General features: G+C 38.1%; 1 protein-coding gene across 1 annotated transcript; it reads right to left on the reverse strand.

Annotated features, from left to right (window-relative positions):
- Positions 1 to 912: 912 nt before the first annotated feature.
- LOC122967232 (splicing factor U2AF 65 kDa subunit-like) lies at positions 913 to 20227 on the reverse strand. Its single transcript, XM_044331763.1, has 11 exons — positions 18888 to 20227; positions 14790 to 14967; positions 13947 to 14050; positions 11677 to 11828; positions 11446 to 11562; positions 8660 to 8798; positions 8486 to 8565; positions 5308 to 5430; positions 5131 to 5217; positions 3607 to 3849; positions 913 to 2408 (listed from the first exon to the last, which is right to left on the reverse strand). The coding sequence occupies exons 1-11, from the start codon at positions 18934 to 18936 to the stop codon at positions 2277 to 2279; spliced, it is 1404 nt and encodes a 467-aa protein (XP_044187698.1). The 5' UTR covers positions 18937 to 20227; the 3' UTR covers positions 913 to 2276.
- Between the last annotated feature and the right edge of the window lie 206 nt (positions 20228 to 20433).

Consider the following 20433-nt stretch of genomic DNA (forward strand, 5'->3'; position numbering starts at 1 on the left):
ACAAGGCCCGAACTGTTATTAACACAACACCTGGTATAATCGGTATTTTTTAGTTTAGTGAACCTAAAACCAGAGCTAAAAGAGAGTGAATATTGGACTTACATTCACCAGATGGACAGAAACACGACTCCAAATGAATGATAATGTTGCTCCATAACTGCTGGATGTGGAAATAATCAACTGTTTGCTAATAAGTTCAACACATAAACTTAAAAAGTGGACAAAAATCAATTAATGTTGTAGTTACACTGATAACAAGAGGAAGATTAAGAGTAAAAACACTTAGTATGCTAACGTGTTAGCCACTAATGTAGTTGCAGTTCCTCACCATGGCCACTGGAGGGCAGTGAACAGTCAAATCAATATCTGGTGCAAGCAGGTTTGCCCTTAAACAGAAGCAGTTCTCCTCAGTACACCTGTACAGTTTTTCAGGTACTTGGCAGGTCTGTTGTTCCTGCATCTTGGAGAAGTTGCCACAGTTCGTTTGTGGATTTCGGCGTCTCAGCTGCTTGTTTCTTCATGTTAATCCCAGACTGACTCCATGATGTTGAGATCAGGGCTCTGTGGGGGCCAAACCATCTGTTGCAGGACTCCTACTTCTTCTTGCTGCTGAAGATAGTTCTTTATGACTCTGGCTGAATGTTCAGGGTCATTGTCATGCTGCTGAATAAATTTGGGACCAATCAGATGCCTCCCTGATGGTGTTGCATTATGGATAAGAATCTAAACATCTAAAGTGCCTAAAATGTTTGCACAGAGCTGAATATATAAAATATAATATGGGGTTCATATTGTTATAATATTAATACTACTGATGTTGTTACTAAATTAGTAATAAGAATAAATATCTGTATCATTATATATAACTGATTCACAGATAATGCAGAAATAAGGAATCCCACACAGACAGACTGACAGTGGATGCAAGCATTTATTGAAGGCGATGGCAGTGGCAGGGATTGTTCAAACTAAAAATGTTTGGCAATCCAAAAAACGTAGAAAATACAGTAGTTGTTAATTATCATTTGATATGTTCCACTTTCTTACTCTAAAATACAATTTGTTCACTCGTTTGTTGTATGTGCAAACCAGATAAAGTCCAAATGCAGATTTTTTTTCACGCATCCTAATTTCTGATATTTCTTTTGGATACTGTATTTGTGCCTGCACTCTTCAAGCAGTTTAAAAGCTATTTCATAATAAATAAATGCTTTAATTTTAACATATTTTCTTCAACAGATGCAAAAAACAGCACATTCAAGAATAAAGCTTATAAAATTCATTCAGTATGCTATCTACAAAACGTAAAAGGTGCTTTTCTTAACATGTGCGTATCTGCTTTATCTTTTAAAATCCGACCGTGAAGACAGATTTGAGTTTGTTAAACTGATTTTTACAACAAAGTGCAGAATATTGTTTCTTAGATTGACACGATTACTAGTGTCTGATAAAAGATTTTCAACCAAGACAATTATTATTATTATCATTATTATTATTATATAATTTTTGAAATTACATATCTTCAAGTGTGCATGGCTGCCTTTAGACATTAATATTTTTTCATTTATTTACAAAATGACAGTCGTCATGAAGGACCTTTGAGGCCGTTATAAGAAAATGTTTCACTTTTGACAAAACAAGTTGACGTTTGGTCGATGTAAGCAGTACAGGTGACAGCATCGTATACGGTTAAGGAAGATTAATATGTGACGCATAAAGAGAGAAAAATATTACTTTGGAAAAATAAATAAATAAAAACAATATTTTCTTTCGTCATAGCCACACGATAAACATCATGACAGTTTCTCAAATCTAGATCTAAATGTTTTTTGTGCTCAGGAGGGAAATCTAAACATTTGACTTGTTTTTTTTTTCTGATATAGTGCATACTCGATAGACAGCTACCCTGGCGTTGTCAGGCAGTATTAGTTTAGGTTTAGGTAAGATACATGTCATATTCAATCTACTGCAAATGTAATGTATACTACAATATATATTTTTTTTTATTCAGAATGAGATCAGTTCACTGTGCGAGTATTAAGCTAAAGCTTGGAGTTAGATATTCAGTACTGAAGAAAACAAAAAAAAGAAAACACACACTGCAGTCCAGTTTGTTAAATAGATGTGGTGTGTGTAATAAAACAAAGTCTTTTTCCAGGTCTAGTCTCTAAAGACACGTTCACAACATTCAGAGAAGTAAAGAAAACGGACTCAACTCAAGCTTACAAACAGAAAGGAAGAAGGAAACAACGTCCCCGTCAGACTCGTCTGTGCTTTCAAAACTCGTGTCTGTGATACATGTCCGGATCGTAGTATTTGGTGACCACCACTCTGTTGGCGAACTTGCGGCCGGTGAGGGCTTGCATGGCTTTCTGACAGTCTGCAGCGGAAACGTACTCCACGAAGATCTGCGGTGAAAAAACAGTCGGTGAGTCCTCAACGGTATGAAGATCAGATCATAAATCTACGCAGAGAGAACTTTAAGCCCCGTTTGGACTGGATTTATTTCTCTAGAGGAGCTGATCTGAACATTATCTGCTAGTCAGAGATTTTAAAGTATGGGTTCACAATTCTTCAAGTCTGTCCTAAAAACAACAGTCAGGAGCCCAAATGAACACTGAAACATGTTTTTCTTGCTGTAATCATCCCTCCTGTTCATACCGACCGTTAGAAGATCCCTTCATAATGCACTTACAATATTTTAAAGTTTATCTGAAGCTAATATGAAGCTTCAGCGTCCAAATGAGTCAAATCAAGTAGATATCTTTCAACGTTACAGTCTTTTTAGTGCCAAAGTCCCTCTTTTTGTTACTATACTTCCACTGCAGCTCAACAGGGAAACACTGTCCGAGGAAACACACAATTTTGACTAAAAAGACTGTAAAGTCCTGGACTCCTGACTGTTGTTTTAAGACAGACTTGAAAAATCGTGAACCCGTCCTTTAAGCCCCATTTGGACCAGGATTTCTCTCTCTGGAGGAGATGATCTGAACATAACCTGCTCTGGTCTGGAGTGTGCATGTGGGTCATGTTTAGAAGAAATAATTAGAGCCAAAATTACCACCAGCCGAATGACTGGTTCCTCCTGTAATTAATTTGAAATCCCATCTGGAATGACGTCCTTGTATTTTAAAGTGTTTACTTTTGTTTTTATCAGCTCAGTGTAAAATTCTAGTTCGAGAAAGTGAAGTCAACAACAATAAAGTCAAAATACAACCATCAGGAGAGCATAAAAGCTCATTAAATGGGCTCTTATAATGTCAGCTGATATTCTCTTTTGAGCCGATATTTATTTACACTTTGGCCATTAAAGGACGCTGATTTAGCTGATCAGCAGTTCCTGTTTGCAGTGTAGCCACAGACACCTATCACTGGATGACTTTGACACTGAAGAAAACTTAAAAATGTGGTGATTCTCAGACAAGTCTCTTCTTTCTAGGATTTCTAAGTGGATTTATGGAGGTTTATTGGTGACAGACATTTGAGATAATGATATCCATTCCTCACCTCCTTCTGTAATATAAGTCCCATTCAACAGGGCTTAATGCTCATTCAGATGTTCCTCATGTTTGCGTTAAGTTCCTGTTAAACAAACACGGACTTCACCTTTCCACAGCCAGGGACCTCCACTCCGTCGACGGGCCGGGGGATCTCGATGGAGCGGACGCTGCCGTACTTGCAGCACTCCTCTCTGATGTCTTCCAGGATCTCCTCGTAGTCCTCGTCGTCCACCAGCTCCTCGGGCATCACCATGTTGAGAAGGCACAGCACCTCCGTGGGCATGCCCGAGTTCTGCAGCCTCTGGAGCCCGGGGACCTGCAGCATTACCGGGGTCTCTATGATGGAGGTCTGCAGGTAGAGGACAGGTATGTTAGTGTAAACAAATGACTTGATCTCCTACTAGAGATGATTTCAGTCCTACTGATGATTCTCAAGATTTATTTCCCATGAACCCCGCTGCTTCCTGCCCTCCCCTTCCTCTGCCTCGTATGGTATGTTTGGTATTACTGGAGAGGATAAACATGTTGGAAGTCATTTTTCCGTTGACCTTTCACTCCCACCATCTGCCATAGAGAGAGAACTGAGCTCCTTTTGTGCTGGAAGAACAGAGACGTCACATCTTAGCGCTCAGGTTTTATATGTATTTAAGAAGATATTTCAACACACCACTAGATGTTAGTAATAAAATGAAGGAATGAGTTTCAGGGTCATGCTACGGTGCATTAAGGTTGAGTATTCTTCCTTGATTTTAACATGATTGCTTCATCCTGTTCTGAGGAAACACAGGATTTCTTGACATAAATGAAATTTGATTTGAACATAAGATTGTCAACAACTGATGAAAAAATCTGTGTATATTCTTATTTTTTGTCTGTATTCTTTCTTTTTGTGAGGGCATATGGTAATTATTACATTATCAATGAATCTGTCAATCATCTTCTCAATTAATTGGTTAATCGTTTAATGGTGAAAACATCTGAGAAAAGTGAAAAATCAGTCCGAGATGACGTCTTAAAATGTCTCTATTTTGTCTTCATCACTGTATTTTTTATTACTTTAAACCTGCAGTGCAGAACTTTCACATATAAATGAATGTCTGTTACATTCAATCCAGAGTTCACACAACACTGATTAAGCCAATCACTGCCATATAAATCTCTCTGAACTTCACAGTATACAGAGATTTTAAATCTCATGTCAGGAGGGCTAACTTCCTGTTAGCTCTTTGCTAACTTGAATGGGGATAAAATAATTGAATCGTGTGGCTCTTCTAGACTTTCCAAATGTTATCGGACCGAATGGATCGAATTCTGATAGTGAAACGAGTCATTTCACGGGGGTTGTGTGACACTCAAAACAATTTATCCATTGTTTTACAGCCGCAACAGTATCGATGCAGTACGCTACGGTGAAGATGTGACGTAAAACACGTGTTGACAGTGTTTTTGTAATTACTCTCACTGCCAGAAGGGGGAGACAAAAGTCCTGCACTCCACCTTTAAAAGATTAATCAATAATAATTAATCAGTTATCAAAAAAGCTGCCAATTTTTCTGCCAAATTTTCTGTCAATCAACCGATCCATTAATCGGCTAATCGTTACAGTTCTAAATGACTTATAAGGACTCACAGGGTTGGTGTTTTTAGCTCCCACGCTGGCCCTCTGGACGATCAGCTTCTTGTCGCCCAGCTGCATGCCATTGAGCCCCGCTACCGCCTGACGAGGAACACACAGAAAACCTCAGAGCAACATATCAGGGAAAACAACTAATCGTCTGCATACAGAGAAACTTTCCACTGTTGTTACCTGATCAGTGGCGCTGATGTCTACGTATTCACAAAAGGCGTAACCTTTTGACAGTGACGTGGCACTGTCCTTCACAAGGTTGAAAGCTTTGAGCGGCCCAAATGAAGTCAATAGCTCCTTAACCTGCAAAAAAAACAAGTCGGACAACAAGATATGAGACTGATCATTCATAGCGAACGTATGTTAAATCTACTGCCTGTATTCTAAATGTCCGTTTGATACTCAACATCACAAGGAATGGATTAAAAAAAAAAAAAAGTCTATTTAACAACAACATGTATGCAATTCAACAGAATTTGCATGTACATTTGTGCATTTTACAGTCTTGTACTGAGTTTCTACAGAGTTTGCATTGCAATGCTGATTTCTAAAAAAGAAAACAAGAAGAGACAGCAGAGCGTAAAACTGTTTCAGTGGAGTCGTGAAGAGTAAATGCTGATGATGTTGCGACCTGGAGTACGTCTGGGTAACAACAGCAGAGAAAAAAACCCCTGAGATCATCTGAAGTGTTGAGACACAGATACTGAAAGAGTAATAATAATAATAATAATCTCATATTCAAACAAGCTGCGTGGTAAATGGTGCAAGATAACAGAAATAAATGATCTTATTTAAGAGACGTATTATATTTTGCCATCTACAGGCAAACTGCACCAGAATAGTTTAGACAATATTCTTACCTTTACTTTTACAGCTGAACACCCACCACCCACCTCCAACAACATCCCCAAGTCCTAAACCCCAAAATCCCCGGGTCCTAAACGCGCTCCAAAAGCATGATGGGAGAAAGAAAGCAGCCAGAAAGGGAGCCTGCTGGCTTAAGGAGTGTATCCGTGTGAGGACCAGAATGTCTTACTTGCCTTGTGTTACATGTTGGCATGGCAGCAGTAGATCAGTACTACTGAACAAATTATGAGCGCAGACTTAACGATCTTACAGGCCCCTAGCTGGGGACAAAGTGGGGGAACAAAAATGAAAGAGCTGTGAGTATCAACGCAGTGGCAGTGACTGCAAGTATTAAAAAGAAATAAGTCAGTGAATAATATACATCAGGCTACATGTGCTCTGTTAGTGGTAACACGAGACAGAATGGACAGTTAGAATTAAATTTCACTGTGCGGCGGGCGTCTGCCCACCTGAGAGAAAAGATGGAGCTCTACAGCTGTTCACAGAAGTATGAAGGCCTATTGATCAGCAAATATTCACTCTAACTTTTGATATTCTCAAAGATAAAGTCCACCCTCAGATCCTCTCGTACTTTTAATAACAATTAATGCATTTTTCCGAGTTGTTTAGTGACTTTTTTTAGTGCGCACGCTTAACCTCAATTATCCCAGATCCATAAAAGATCTAAACTTATTGGATTCAGTTAAAACACAGGAGCAAAAAACGGGTTTGACTATCATTCAGTCTATAAAACGTCAAGAAATAGTGAAAAATGCTGATCACAAGACGTCTTCTGATTGGTTTTGTTTGACCAACAGTCAAAAACTCCAAAGATATTCACTAAACAACGCTATACAACAGTAAAAAGCAAGAATTTTTCCACATTTGAGAAGACTCTCTTCTTGATAAATCACTTGTACGGTTATTAAACAGTCAAAACTGATTAATTGTTCGGTTGATCAACAAATCATTGAATCAGCTGATTGTATAGCTGTCTTTAAGAGGAAAAAAATATGTCCTCATCCATTGGTGGGATGTGGCATAAAAAAAAAAAATCCAATTCCAGGCACTGACGTGGTTGGTTAAAAATAAAAAAGCTTTTAATAAAAATAGACAAATGCATTAAAAATACATCAGCACGTATCGGCGCACTTGCTTGATCGTACGGCTGCTTAAAGGTACCCTGTGGAGTTTGTGACCACTAGTATCTCTATATGTGGAGAAATGTTTCTAAAAGCGGGTCCTGGTTTTGCAAACAAAGGCGGTAAAGACTGTGAGCTAGTAACAAAGCAAAGCAAATTAATAAAAAATCGTCTTTACAAATGTTTTATGAGGAGGAAAATGCATTCATTGGGCAGCTCGGTGGCTCAGTCCGGCTTCCTCCCACCATCTATGACATGTATGTTAGGGTTAATACTCCTGCTGCTGGACCAAGGTGCTGGCAAAAGAACTGGACTCGGTTTCCGTGGGGGGGGGGGGCGTCGCACTGCAGCTGCTCACTGCTCCTCATGTGGGTGTGTAGGACGGGTCAAATGCAGAGGATCAGTTTCCCCCACAGGGATCGATAAAGTATTTCTTTTTCTTCAATATGTTAATTAGACCTCGAGGATAATCATGATGCGTTTTGCTAGAGAAACATTGATGTAAACATAACTTTTGTTTGTTTACCAGAAAACTCCACAGGGCACCTTTAATAAGTAAACAGCTGTTTACTAATGCGTTTCAAAAATGGGGCCACTGCAGCCACAGCAGTATTCACACTGAAATTCAGCTGGAGCAGCAAAGCATTATAGTCTATGGAGGTCTCGCCCAATTAATGATATTTTTATTATTATTCCTGCACGAAACAGAAAATCAAAGCCAACAAACAGCAACAAAATCCAGAAATGCAGAGAAAAGGTTTCTTTAGGTGGAATTTTTCTTTGACAATACTGACTAAAAATGAAAAAAGGGAGCAACATGTCAAGTTTACGGGCCTCTTATGTAAATGCTGGACTGTGCTTACCTTTCTTAAATCAGTTTGCTTAACATGAGAAAGGTATAAGCAGTTTACTCAGAAAGCCGAGTCACAAAAAAGCCTTTTTTTTTTTTTTTTTTTTTTTTACAATATTCATATGATTAATGACAGAGAACATGCTTGTATGTTTAATATCTGATGGTTTTAAGTTGACTAAGAATGTGTACAGTTGACACAATTAAAATAAATCTAATAATGAAGTCATCCATTGTGAATATCACCTAATTAAATATCAATATTACCTTCAGATTAAAACTGTAGGACAAAAATGTTTCCTCTAAACTGCGTAAATAAATCTTTTTGCAGCTAATTTTTGTTTTTGTCTTTATGACATTATGGGGTCACGTTCTGCTTCTGGCTATTATAAACATTAACTAACATTTTTTTTATACTATTTTACTCATCTTCTTTTTTTTTCCATGTCAGTAAAAAAAAAGTGTGATAACAACCTCAGCAAAGTGTTTGCACCTGTTCGGTCTGTTTTCAGTTAAATACCTGGTCATCGTTCAGGTAGTTAGGCAGACCTCCTATGAACAGTTTATGAGGGGAATCGGGAACGACTGTGGAGACGACGCCTGAAATACGACAAGCAAAGAAGAAAAAAAACAAGTTAAATCCAAATCAAAGTTTCTGTATCACATAACAGAACATGATTTGCTGGTAACAAACCTGGGACGTGGAAAGCAGGCTGCTCTGAGATACCGGGTAACGGCCGATAGTCGTGAGGTCTTCTAATCTTCAGAGACTGACCCTGGAAAATGATTCCGTCGAAGGCCATGGCCTGCGTCGTCTCGTCGACGGATCGGAACTAGAAAGGAGAATCGTTTTTTGAGTCGTTTTTCTGCTGCAAGGTTTTCCTTTTTGTCCAAACACGACCACTGACATGATGCAAACTTCTGACAACATGTAAAAGAGGTGATAAGTAGTAGCGACGACTTAGCATCAACAGGTTAGTTCAAGAGATAAATAGTCAGACGGTCGTATAGACGCATTAATCTACTGGCTAATTGATGATTCCACTAAAATAAATAAATTATCGCTGCGCTGCAAATGTGTCGTTAAAACATGTTGTTGAAGAAATCCACGATAAAAATGTCCAACACTAATTTGCTTCTTTTGATTTTGGTAACAAACTATTTTTTTTAAAGTTTTCCCTGATGTGCAAAAGCCATTTCCGAAGCCCCGACTCAATCTGAGCAGTAGAGAGAAATGGATACTGACAGTTTCTGTCTCTTAGCTGTAGGACTGCAACTAACAATTATTTCCATTATTGATTAATTCATTAGTCTGAAATGTCACAAAACATTTAAAAATGTTCCGTCTTGCTTTCCCTCAAGTCCTAGGTGACGTCATTAAATATCTTGTTTTGTTTGTCCAACAGTCCAAAACTCAAAGATATTCAGTTTATAATGATATAAAAAGAAGAAAAGCAGCAAAATCTCACATTGGACAAGCTGGAACCACAGACAGGATGGCAATCATCCAATGAAAATCATTAGTTTTCAATTGATTTTCTGGCAATCAACTAACCAATTACATGTTTTCAACTTGTCAGGGCTTCCTCATACGAATGTGAAGGAAGTGTGCAAACATCTTCACTCATATAAACGATTCCAGGCTCTAACGCTAAAAACAAATATCCAGCAGGATCAGGGCAGTAATCATTAGTTATGTCCAACATAAATTATTAGTGTGGGAGCTGGCAAAGCTCTGCTGCTCCCTTTAATATTGTAAAGAAACATCTAAAAAAGTGCAAGATTTATTTTTTGTGCTATTAAAAGTCTCAATATGACTATCTGCTGTCCTGTGTGAGCCGTGTTAGCTCGGCGCTTAGAACAACACGCTCCTAAGTTCATAACAGCTGCGGGCAACTTTAATCTCAGCAGACAGAGATGATCGTTTGTTCTTGTAATTGAAGTTTGTTATTTTCACACAACTTCTCATTTAATTGGCTGTGCTACCACAGGGGTGGTCTGTGTGATTTATTGATAGGGTCTAAAAATATAAATGATTTGTTGTACAATGGTATGTTTGGCTGAGTACTTTTATTGTTATTTATCAATGTATCTATTTGTATTTATTATCAATATAATCTTCCTGGTTTGAATCTGTTTCTATTGTTTTGAGGAATGCAATATTCCTACTAGAAATTGTATTGTAATGTATTGTTGTAAATAAAGTTAAAAAACACAACTACCTGCTGAGCCAAGACTCATAAAATCAATCACATTTAAACATTGTGTAATAATTGCTCACACAGGCATCACTTACTATGCTTCGTGATACTATTTTGTTTGTTTTACACAGTAATTTCTGTCTCAAGCATTAGCTCACTTGATACAGAATGCATCTCGCTGATCAAACATTGTGGGTTCAACAGTCCTGTGTTAAAATAATACAAGGGGCTTTGTTGGTGGGAGTGTGTTGTTTAAGGTATCGGTGAGATCATGAAATCCAATCCAGGAAGTCCAGTTGGAGCTACAGATTAATGTGTTTAAAGACTTATTAGACGCCAAAACGCTGCAAACACTCGCAGAAAGGATTTTACAACTCCAGGAAGTTATCACAGCGGCAACTGTTTTACCTTTCCTTGTGTGAACGCGACTGACGAATATGACGTTCACGTTACAAATGAATCCACCAGGAATGCTTGCATGTATGCAATTGGCCAACGTGGCCCCTTGCTGGATGATGTTGCATTGCATCAAAAAGTTGACGCCCCATCAAAAAGTTGACCCCATATAAATGACTGAGAGGGCTATGTTTTTTTTACGCAGGGTTAAGGTCAGTCTACTGAGCACATTGTATCTCCTTTGTTTAATCTGTACAGAAAAGAGTGTAAAAAGACAGGTCGCTGTTTTACAGTTGGTTACATTCTGACATATTTCTTGGACTGAAGTTTTGTTGTAACCAAGAAATCCGGCACATCACCAGCCATAAAACAGTGAACTGGCTTTTTCCACTTTAGTTTTGTACAGATTAAACAAATGAGATACAACGGGTTAATTAATGAGCTTTACTCGATGGTAGGTGGATTTTTTTTCACCTCTGGACAGACCCAAGCTAACAGTTCCCTCTGTTTCCAGTCACTATGCTAAGCTAAGCTAACAGTTCCCTCTGTTTCCAGTCATTATGCTAAGCTAAGCTAACAGTTCCTTCTGTTACCAGTCATTAGGCTAAGCTAAGCTAACAGTTCCGTCTGTTTCCAGTCATTATGCTAAGCTATGCTAACAGTTCCCTCTGTTTCCAGTTATTATGCTAAGCTAAGCTAACAGTTCCCTCTGTTTCCAGTCATTATGCTAAGCTAAGCTAACAGGCTGCTGGCTGAAGCTTCATATTTAACACTCAGATGTGAGAGTGGCATCAATCCTCTCAACTAACTCTTAGCAAGAAACCGAATAAGCTTTTCCCAAAATGCCAAACTATTTCTTAAAGACTTTGTGAACATTACATACCTCTAGGAAAGCAAAGTTTTTATCCTGATTGATCTGCACAGCGAGTACAGGGTTGCTCGGGGCTTGTGAGAGGCCTGCAAGCCGCATCTGGGCATTGAAGAACTCTGCCATGGACTCCTGAAGAGACAAAAAAAACCCACAACCAGCATGACAGGAAACACATATGAGTGTTTGATATTAACATCATAGTTATTGGAATAAACATAAAGACAGACAAGAGGGCAACTTTACCTCAGTTACTCCAAAAGGAATATTTCCAACATAGAGGCGTCTGGCTTGTCTCGTCATCTGACTGCCAACTACAGGCACTTGTGTCGGTGCTGCAGCTACTCCAGTGGTGGTGGACGTCGCCAGCAGAGCTATTGTTGGTATCTGCCCGGCCGCTTAGTGAAAATAACAGAACGAGCACATGAGGAACTTCACCTTCAGCTACAGAGCTATTATCATTTGAAACCTCTGCTGCTTTATCTATAATTGCTTTGACTCATTTCTGGATGATTCATTTGTAGGGAGCATTAATGCGTCTCTGCTGAAAGTAATAAATATTGAGAGTTTGTTTGGCTCAGTGATTTAAATCTGTACGTTTCTGCCTTGAGTGCAGCTTCAAGAACAGATTCATGACTTTCTTGACTTGTGCGTCTTCATTGTTCTGCCTACTGTATAAAATCTAAAAAATACATTTTTGACTGGTTATGCATGTCGGTCTATAGGTTAATTTGCATACACACTCCGCTAACGGCTAGACAATTACGTGTTCACAACATCAGATATTCTTTTTGAATGGATAAAGTAGCGGTGTTGCATTATGGGTTGTTTGTAGCATTAATGTTGCTAAGCTAGCGAGTGTCTTTAAGTCTGTTTATAGTGAGTGTGTTAGAGTCAGTCAGCCCTAAAAGTGTTTTATTAGTCCAGTTTAACCTGCAGGAGTTTCTGAAGGCTGATGTAATGTGTTTTTCTGCCACAGAGGAAATAAATTCATGACATGCAAAAATGTCTTCCGCCGTCTCTGCTGCAGAAATGGAACATGTCAAGCCGCCAAATACCACTGTCACAGATGATAAGGAGGCAGTCTTATAAATGCTAACTGCTGGAGAAAATTATTTTTGACTACTTCCAAGATCCTGGCAGGAGAGAGTGTGAGTATTTAACTCTACTGTGATGTAAGTTATATTCAAAAAGTAAAGTTATTTTTCCAAAAACAGCTGTTGGACAAGCAGGGTCGTCTTATAATCGGGGTCACCTTATATTCGTAGTATTATTCGAGCCCGAGTATGTTACACCATCGAGAGCTACTGTGACTAAACGCACTGAAAAACACTTTGAGGAGAAGAAGGACAAGCTAAAAGTCAAGCTAACGTTAGCTCTGACCACCGACTGCTGGACAGCTCCCACAAATGAAAGCTACGTCACAACTTTTCTTAAAAATAAACCAGTTAGTCATTGGTTAATGGGTGTTTGTCTGACGAAAGAAAAATTAACCAAAACTGACATTCCTAGTTTAAGAAAAAATATTTAAGGGACATACAGAAACTCGTATATCTAATCTTCCTTGAACAAATTAAATTAAAGTTATGGAGGGCAGTATTAATAAAATCCTTTATCAGTGTATACTTAATCTTATTTTATTATTATTTTATTTTTTCTGGGAATCTAAATGAAATTAATGTTCCCAGATAAAGGAAAAACAAAGGGATCCACCTGACAAATCACAGTACTTCATCACACTGATTAAAAACATCATATGAAAATTCAGTACTGCAATATTAAAGCTGACCTGTGATCATTACCACCTTGTCCGTGATCTACTGCAGAGCTTTTCAAACTGTGAGGCACACGGGAGAGTCGTGGAGGGAGAGATGTGAGGCAAAGATACTGAGTGAGGTGAAACAGATACGTGCGTGCCCGTTTTCTAAAAACAACATTAGTTATTGTAGTTTGGCTGCTTATCAACACTGTCTCAGCTGGAGCTGCAGCAGTGACTGTGACACAGTTCATGGAGGCAATTAAGGTATTTTAAAACCTTTTTGCGCCCCAACTGCTGCAATTTGCATAAAAATTCATACTCTTTCTTAGGCTCAAATCTGAACACATAGACATGATATTTTTAGATTCAATGTGACTTACACTTTCCGAGGACATCATTATCTTAAGTTGCAAACAGGAACTGCTAGTCGCTAATTCAGCATTCTTTTAATGGCGCCATTGAAAACAAATAAAAAAAGAGATATTAAAAGTATAGATGTCATTCACAGTAGACACATTTATTTATTTATTTACAGCTAGAATCATTATGTTTGTAACTGGTTGGTTAATTGCAAATATTGTCCTTAACCTTGTTTGAACCCTTTTGGAACTCAAGTGAACTTTACTAAAGCGGTCCTCAGTCCGGCCTTGTGCAGGTCTGGATACCAGCTCATTAATGTATGCAAACTCCTGAAAGAAGCACTTGTAGGTGCAGACTGACTCAGACACTGAACAAGCAAAGACAACCTGAGACATACCTTGCATAGCTTTGTATTGCATTGGTGTGATGTGTTCAAAGCCAGGAGGAGGCACATCCCAGTATTTGCAGGTCCTTTTCTTCCTCGTTCGCCTCGGAGAATGGCTACATGCAAGAAAATAAGAAGATAAACAAAACACGAGCTCAGGCAGAAGTAATTAGTCGTGGGGTTCTAAATGATTAATTAATTTTGCTTTGTCTGTTTCCTCATAACAGTCTTCATGACCATATAAACTCAATTCAATATTTATATTGGACGGTTTGTCATTGAAACTTAAAGACCCAGCATGTACAGCCAGCTTAAGAATATTAATGTCTGATTCTGGGAGTTAAATATGTAATATAAAGTTATGATTTATATTAACATTAATCGGTGATGAAAACATGTTGCAGCCCTAATTTATAAGTTCTTTATATTTTTTAAGTTCAGTTATTGTTTACTGATTTAATCCTGGGTTTCTTCAGTTAGTCATTTTGTTACTTCCATACCCACCATGCTGTCCCAGGAGTTAAAGGGGATGTTTTTTTCAATCAAACATTTAATTGTTTGGTCTAAAAGAAGTCTAAAACTCAAAGATGTTCAGTTCATAATGATATAAAGACATATGAGAAGCTGGAACCAGAGTATTTTTGGCATTTTTTTCACTGTTTGTGCTTGAAAATGATGATTATAAAACTGATTATGTGTCTTTCAATCGATGAATCTCTTCAGCTCTATACATTACAGCACATGAGTCAACAGTGTTATTCATGCAGAGACGGCTGCATTTTAACATGAAAGCTGTGCCTGGTGCAGCTGTGAGCTCTGTGGCTGCCCTGCTGCTGGCAGCTTTCACCCACTGACCTGTGCTTCTTGTGGTCCCGGGAGGAGCTCCTGCGGTCCCGGCTCTTCCTGTCTCTGCTGCGGCTTCGCTTCTCACGGCTGCGGCTCCCTCGGTCTTTGCTCCAGCTGTGATGCTTGTCGGCTCGGCCGCCCGCAGATCCGCTGCGACTCCTCTTTTTGTGTCTTTCTCTTTCTCTCTCTGTGTAACCGGCAAGAAATAATCAGCATTTTCATACAAATAATGACAAATAATTGATTTACCTGTTTTTATATTTCCAATTCAACATAATTCCTCCTATAATTACGTGACTGATGTTATTTCATGGCAAAAACTGCAGGTAATTACATTTTTCTACTAATAAATATTGCATGAGGTAACAGTAAGTGGTGCCTCACTGCAAACTAACGTCTCATTTCTATATTTATTGCCTACAACATGCTCTGTGTTGTGGACACGCCACCGCATCATATTTATTTGAGAAATCTGACAGTTTCATGTGGACTTGCTTCTTGGAAAAAGAGGAATGTCTGCTACAACATGACTGAAGATCTTTAGACCAATCAATAAGAGGTACTCTTGATTACATGTCAACTCTTAGACATGACGGATTTTTTATTAAATCTCTTTCTTTCTTACTTTATTTTTTTGTATCTGGTACACTTCTATGTGCTGTATGTTACTCCACTGCCCTACCTCACTGTTCTTGAGTTGATTTTTTATTTTTTGTTTAAATTACTGATTATCAATTAATAGATTATTGGACTTTAAAATGTTAGAAATGAGTGAAAAACGTCCTTAAGTCCAACGTGACGTCTCTGTTTTGTCCGACTAACAGTCTAAAGGCCAAAGATATTCAATTTATTATCACATAAGACAAAGAAAAGCAGCAAATACTCATATTAATGAAGCTGGAACCAGGGAGAGTTTGGCATTTTTACTTTTAAAAAATGACTGAAAATGATTGATTGTTTTCTGTCGATTTACTAATCGATTAATCGGCCAATTGCTTCAGCTCTATAAGAATCGTATTTTTAAGTTTGTTTAATTCTGTTTTTTTTCTGTTTTGCTTCACAAATCAAAATTATGATGGGGATAATGTTAATAATGCTTTTATTATCATTGTCATTAATCTCGTTATCAGGGGGAATAACCCAAACCAGTAAAACAATTTGAGACTAATGCACATGAGAAATAAGACAATATGAAAATGTAATAAAATAAGATTTAAAAGCTATAATTATGATAATAAATTAGTGAAATAAAAACTGTATTAAAAAACTACATAGATTATAATAATAAATTGTAAACACAAAGACAAATAAAATCAATGAGAAGGAAATATATTAGTAATAAAAGATCAATTAAAATTTAAAATATGAATACAATAAGTGAATAAAATAAAATACGTCTATGTCTATAGATATTCTGAATGTCATATATTGCACCTTTAAGTAAAACTATCAATACCAAAATGTAAAAATACTTAACTCAAGTAATAATCCTGCATTTAAAATCCTACTTAAGTAAAAGTATAGAAGTATTACCAGCTAAATTTATTTAAAGTATAAGCCTCAAATGTTTTCAGAAACATATTTTAGTATACTGTTTGGCTGTAATATGAGAAACTTTATGACCTGGCCGCCATGTTGAGGACGGGTACGGGGAGGACAGGGAGGGACTCACATGCACTCACATGCACGCTCATCTTGACCGGCTTCCAAAATAAAGAACAGAGAAGCTCGGATAACAACACACACAGAGGGAGTGACTTCACGCTCTGCTCAGGACGCCATTACTCACTATATCTTTACATATAAAACAGGTCCAGTTGTTTGCTGACATCTAATGGGGCTGAATGTTGTATATTGTACATTTAAGTAAAAGTATCAATACCACAATGTAAAAATACTTCATTACGAGTAAAAATCTTCCTACTTAATCCTACTTAAAGTTACTACAAGGAACTTTCATTGTGTGTTGATTTTGGCGGCCCCTGTGGACAAATGCGGTAGTGTTTACACAGAATGAAGACTGCATTTCCCATGACCACCACTGCCTTGTGTCGTAAAATCTTTGCTAGCGCATGCATTTGTTTGCTATGTTTGCTATGCATCCTGCTGTTTGAAGGATGCATAGCAATGAGGTAATGTATCTATTTGTGGCTATGAAAGATTAATAACTGTAATATGACAACGGTGACGCAGAGTAAACTTTGTTTTAGTAGCGTTTATGCACCCCTATAAGGTTACATGTAAGGCTGTGTTCACACCAAATCTAATGGGGGCAATGGGGGCAATGGGGGCACCTCACAGGGTTGTGCGGAGGTGCGGGTGTGTTTATTTGTGTTTAAGAACGTAACTAGAGCCCGTAACTAGAGACCAATGTTGATACCGATATTAGGGAGTAACCGATACTGATATATCTGTGATAGGCCAACATCGGCTGACCGATATATCTGTTAGGCTCTAAACTTTGTTCTCGCTACACTGTCGCTCACTCTCATCATTCACTCTCAAGCTTGCTTGACCACCACTGCTTTATCTCTCTCTCTCGCTAGTGCTCTCAGCTCGCTAGCGCTATTTACACTTGGTTTTAAAATGTGTTGTGTCCAAACACAAGCAGACAGTCAAGACACATCATTGTTCACACCTGTGCGGTCTAGACCTGCTCTATGGGAAAAGTGCCCTGAGATGACTTTTGTTGTGATTTGGCGCTCTATAAATAAAAACTGATTGATTGATTGATTGCTTGATTGATTGATTGACCTGTGTCTATCATGCATCTCCAAGGTGTCCAGCTGGCCATTTGTGTTCAGATTTCGTTACTGCCTGTCACTTCCGCTAGAAGGTCAAAGAGCCCCACGCACAGTTATTACGTCAGCCTTTCGCCAGATTTGATTCACACGGGCTAGCTAAGAAAACAAAAATATTAATGCTATTGGGCCCAAAAAGACTTTTTCCCACAGACCTACATTGTGAAAGAAACGTCTGTAGATCAGCGGCTAATTTTTTTGAGCATGATTGAATTGTTTTATCCCCGTTCAAGTTAGCTGGAGGGCTAAACCGGAAGTAGCCGGCTCAGTTGCTCAGTTGCGCTCGCTCTGTGGGCCCAATTATCCCGGAAGATGCGGTTAATTTTATACCCGGAAGTCGAACTTTTTTGGCTTCATGCGCCACTGAGCAACTCACATAGGAATGAACGGCCCCCGCCTCCGACGCTGTATCCAATTCTCTTTATACATCCATGATCAGAACGCATTAGCGTTTACACCACAAAAAATATGTGGTCAAATGCGTCCCAGACCACCTTGGCAAGTGGTTTGAGTATTCGGATCACAACGCGTCTTGGTGGTCGTTTATACTTGTATTTAGCGCTGTCCACTTTTGATTCGATCACCCCGATACGCATTTTAAAAACAAGTGTAAACAGGGTCTCTCATTTTTTAATAATCAAAAAACAAGTCTCACTTTACTTATCAAATGAAGAAAAAAATGTCCTCCCCTTGTCCAAGTAACATCTATGCATTCCCTCATGCTACAATGCTACATGTAATGTAAACATCGGCTCTTCTCGTCTGTGTGCCATAAATTGTTTCGTCTGATTTCGCGGGGAATCCGACCCGGTTGCAGATATTTAGAATAACTATATAGAAATAGCCAATCTTCTCGGTGATGGTCTCGTTTGCTTATGTAGGTCATATAGAGGCATCAGAGGTAATAATGAGACTATTTCATAACCAGTTAAAAGTTCCTTGTAGTAACTTTAAGTGAAGCATCTGAGCACTTCTTCCAGCACTGCAGGTCACAGAATCTGATGGGTCGCCAAATACGGTGTAACACCGGTGCATTAACTGCCTTCAGTTACTGTGCAGCAACGGCTGTGTAGTGGCTAAGAGGTGAGGATGAGGTTACCGCCGGCATTTCAGAGCTAAATGTTGACATGAAGACGGCACACAAGCTGAGTCACAGCCGCGTTAAGTGCCCGCTAAAGTTGCTGTCAGGTTAGGTTAATAACTCATTCATAAAATAAACAGGGGGGCTGACGTTACGTGCTGTGTAAAGCGTTGCATTGCTAGCTTGCAGACTGAATTGGGGCACAGACAGACCGTTAACACTTACCTTGTCGATTTTCGCTGAGCTGCTTCTCAAATTCCTCAAAATCCGACATTGTACTTGTTATGTGTCAGTGTAAAAATGAGCAGGTCTGCCTTGTCTGAGGGGAATGACGGCAGCCTGTCCGCCGTATCAGTGCAGCAAAAAAAAAAAAAAAAAAAAAAAAAAACACACACAGAAATCTCCCCTGGTGTCAATACAGACACAGTAAACACACAACATCCGGTTAAACCTTCAAATTACAACCACATGGACACCTTTAAAGGGATATTTCGGATTTTTTGAAGTGGGGTTGTATGAGGTAATCCATAATCAGTGTATTACCTGCAGTAGATTTTGGTCGATTATTAATATTAATAAATTGTTTCACCTTTTGTCATTCACATACATCAAACGGAATATCAATGAATCAAAACAAACAGGATAATATAAGGGATGAAAGGCTTTATAAAGAATTATTAAAGAAGGAATATATGGAATCAGAGCACCACAAAATTCACAAATTGGATAATCAGATGCACTAATCAAGTCAGTACTGAGATGAAGTGAAATGACATGAGATTAAATAATTAACACATAGAAAAATATTACATAGAAAAAGTTAAAAGGTTAAGTATAAATAAAATGTAATTACACTCATAATTAAGAGTAAATTATGCTTTTAAGAAGAGCTTGTGAATAATGTAATACTTTCCGCAAAAATGTCTTTAGTTGTCAGTAAGATTATATGTTTAGACTTTAGATTTAAAACGTATGGCCCTGTTAAAGATACACATGTTCAAGGCAGCCACATAGTGTTTAGTCAGTTACACAAAACAATACAGAAAAAGTACAAATCTGCGTAGTTGTACTTAAAATTCATTCATTCATTCAATAATTCATTCATTCATTAAGTTGTACAAGAGCGTATGTTGAATGCTTTTATTGTGATGAAGTCAATATCCGGTCAGTCTGTGTAACATTTCCAACTTGATTGACAGAATTTTCGAGCCTTTAATTTCTTCACACACACACACACACACACACACACAGTCCTGTTTCCATCACTTCAGAGGACATTACATTGACTTACATTAATTTCTAGGAGACCCTAACCCTTAACCTTAACTTACTGTTATTGATTTACATTATGGGGACTACTGCCTTTTGTCCTCAAATCGGAGGAGAAAGTCCCCACAATGTGACAGATTTATGTCCCCACAACATGAGGAATACCTGGTACACAAGTATGGAGTCTAATCAGCTGTAGGACAGTTTAACCTAGTTGGGTAAAATTATTGAAAAATGTTTTTACATGAAACCAGACTGATGTTAGAATTGACCTCCACATTTTTAAAAATGTACACACATTTTAATAAACTATAATAAGAAAACAAGCTAAAACATACAACTAATTTACAACAAATCACAGAACATTTAAACATTAAACTACACACATACACTTGACAAATGTTTGCAAATAAAAAAAAAGAAAGAAAAAGATTGAACTGTATATGGAGCTGTAATAATATTCTTTGTAATTACTTACTTTCTGCCAGTGTTGTGCACAGAT

The sequence above is a fragment of the Thunnus albacares genome, chromosome 17 (genome assembly GCF_914725855.1).
Source record: "Thunnus albacares chromosome 17, fThuAlb1.1, whole genome shotgun sequence".
Classification (NCBI taxonomy): Eukaryota; Metazoa; Chordata; class Actinopteri; order Scombriformes; family Scombridae; genus Thunnus; species Thunnus albacares.

Excerpts from the sequence above, each read along its gene's own strand:
- LOC122967232 (XM_044331763.1), bottom strand. The coding sequence starts at position 18,936 with ATGTCGGATTTTGAGGAATTTGAGAAGCAGCTCAGCGAAAATCGACAA. Across the intron at positions 8,799-11,445 it reads AAAACTTTGCTTTCCTAGAG|TTCCGATCCGTCGACGAGAC; the intron begins GTATGTAATGTT and ends TCTCCTTTCTAG. Across the intron at positions 3,850-5,130 it reads GAGCTAAAAACACCAACCCT|ACCTCCATCATAGAGACCCC; the intron begins GTGAGTCCTTAT and ends CTCTACCTGCAG.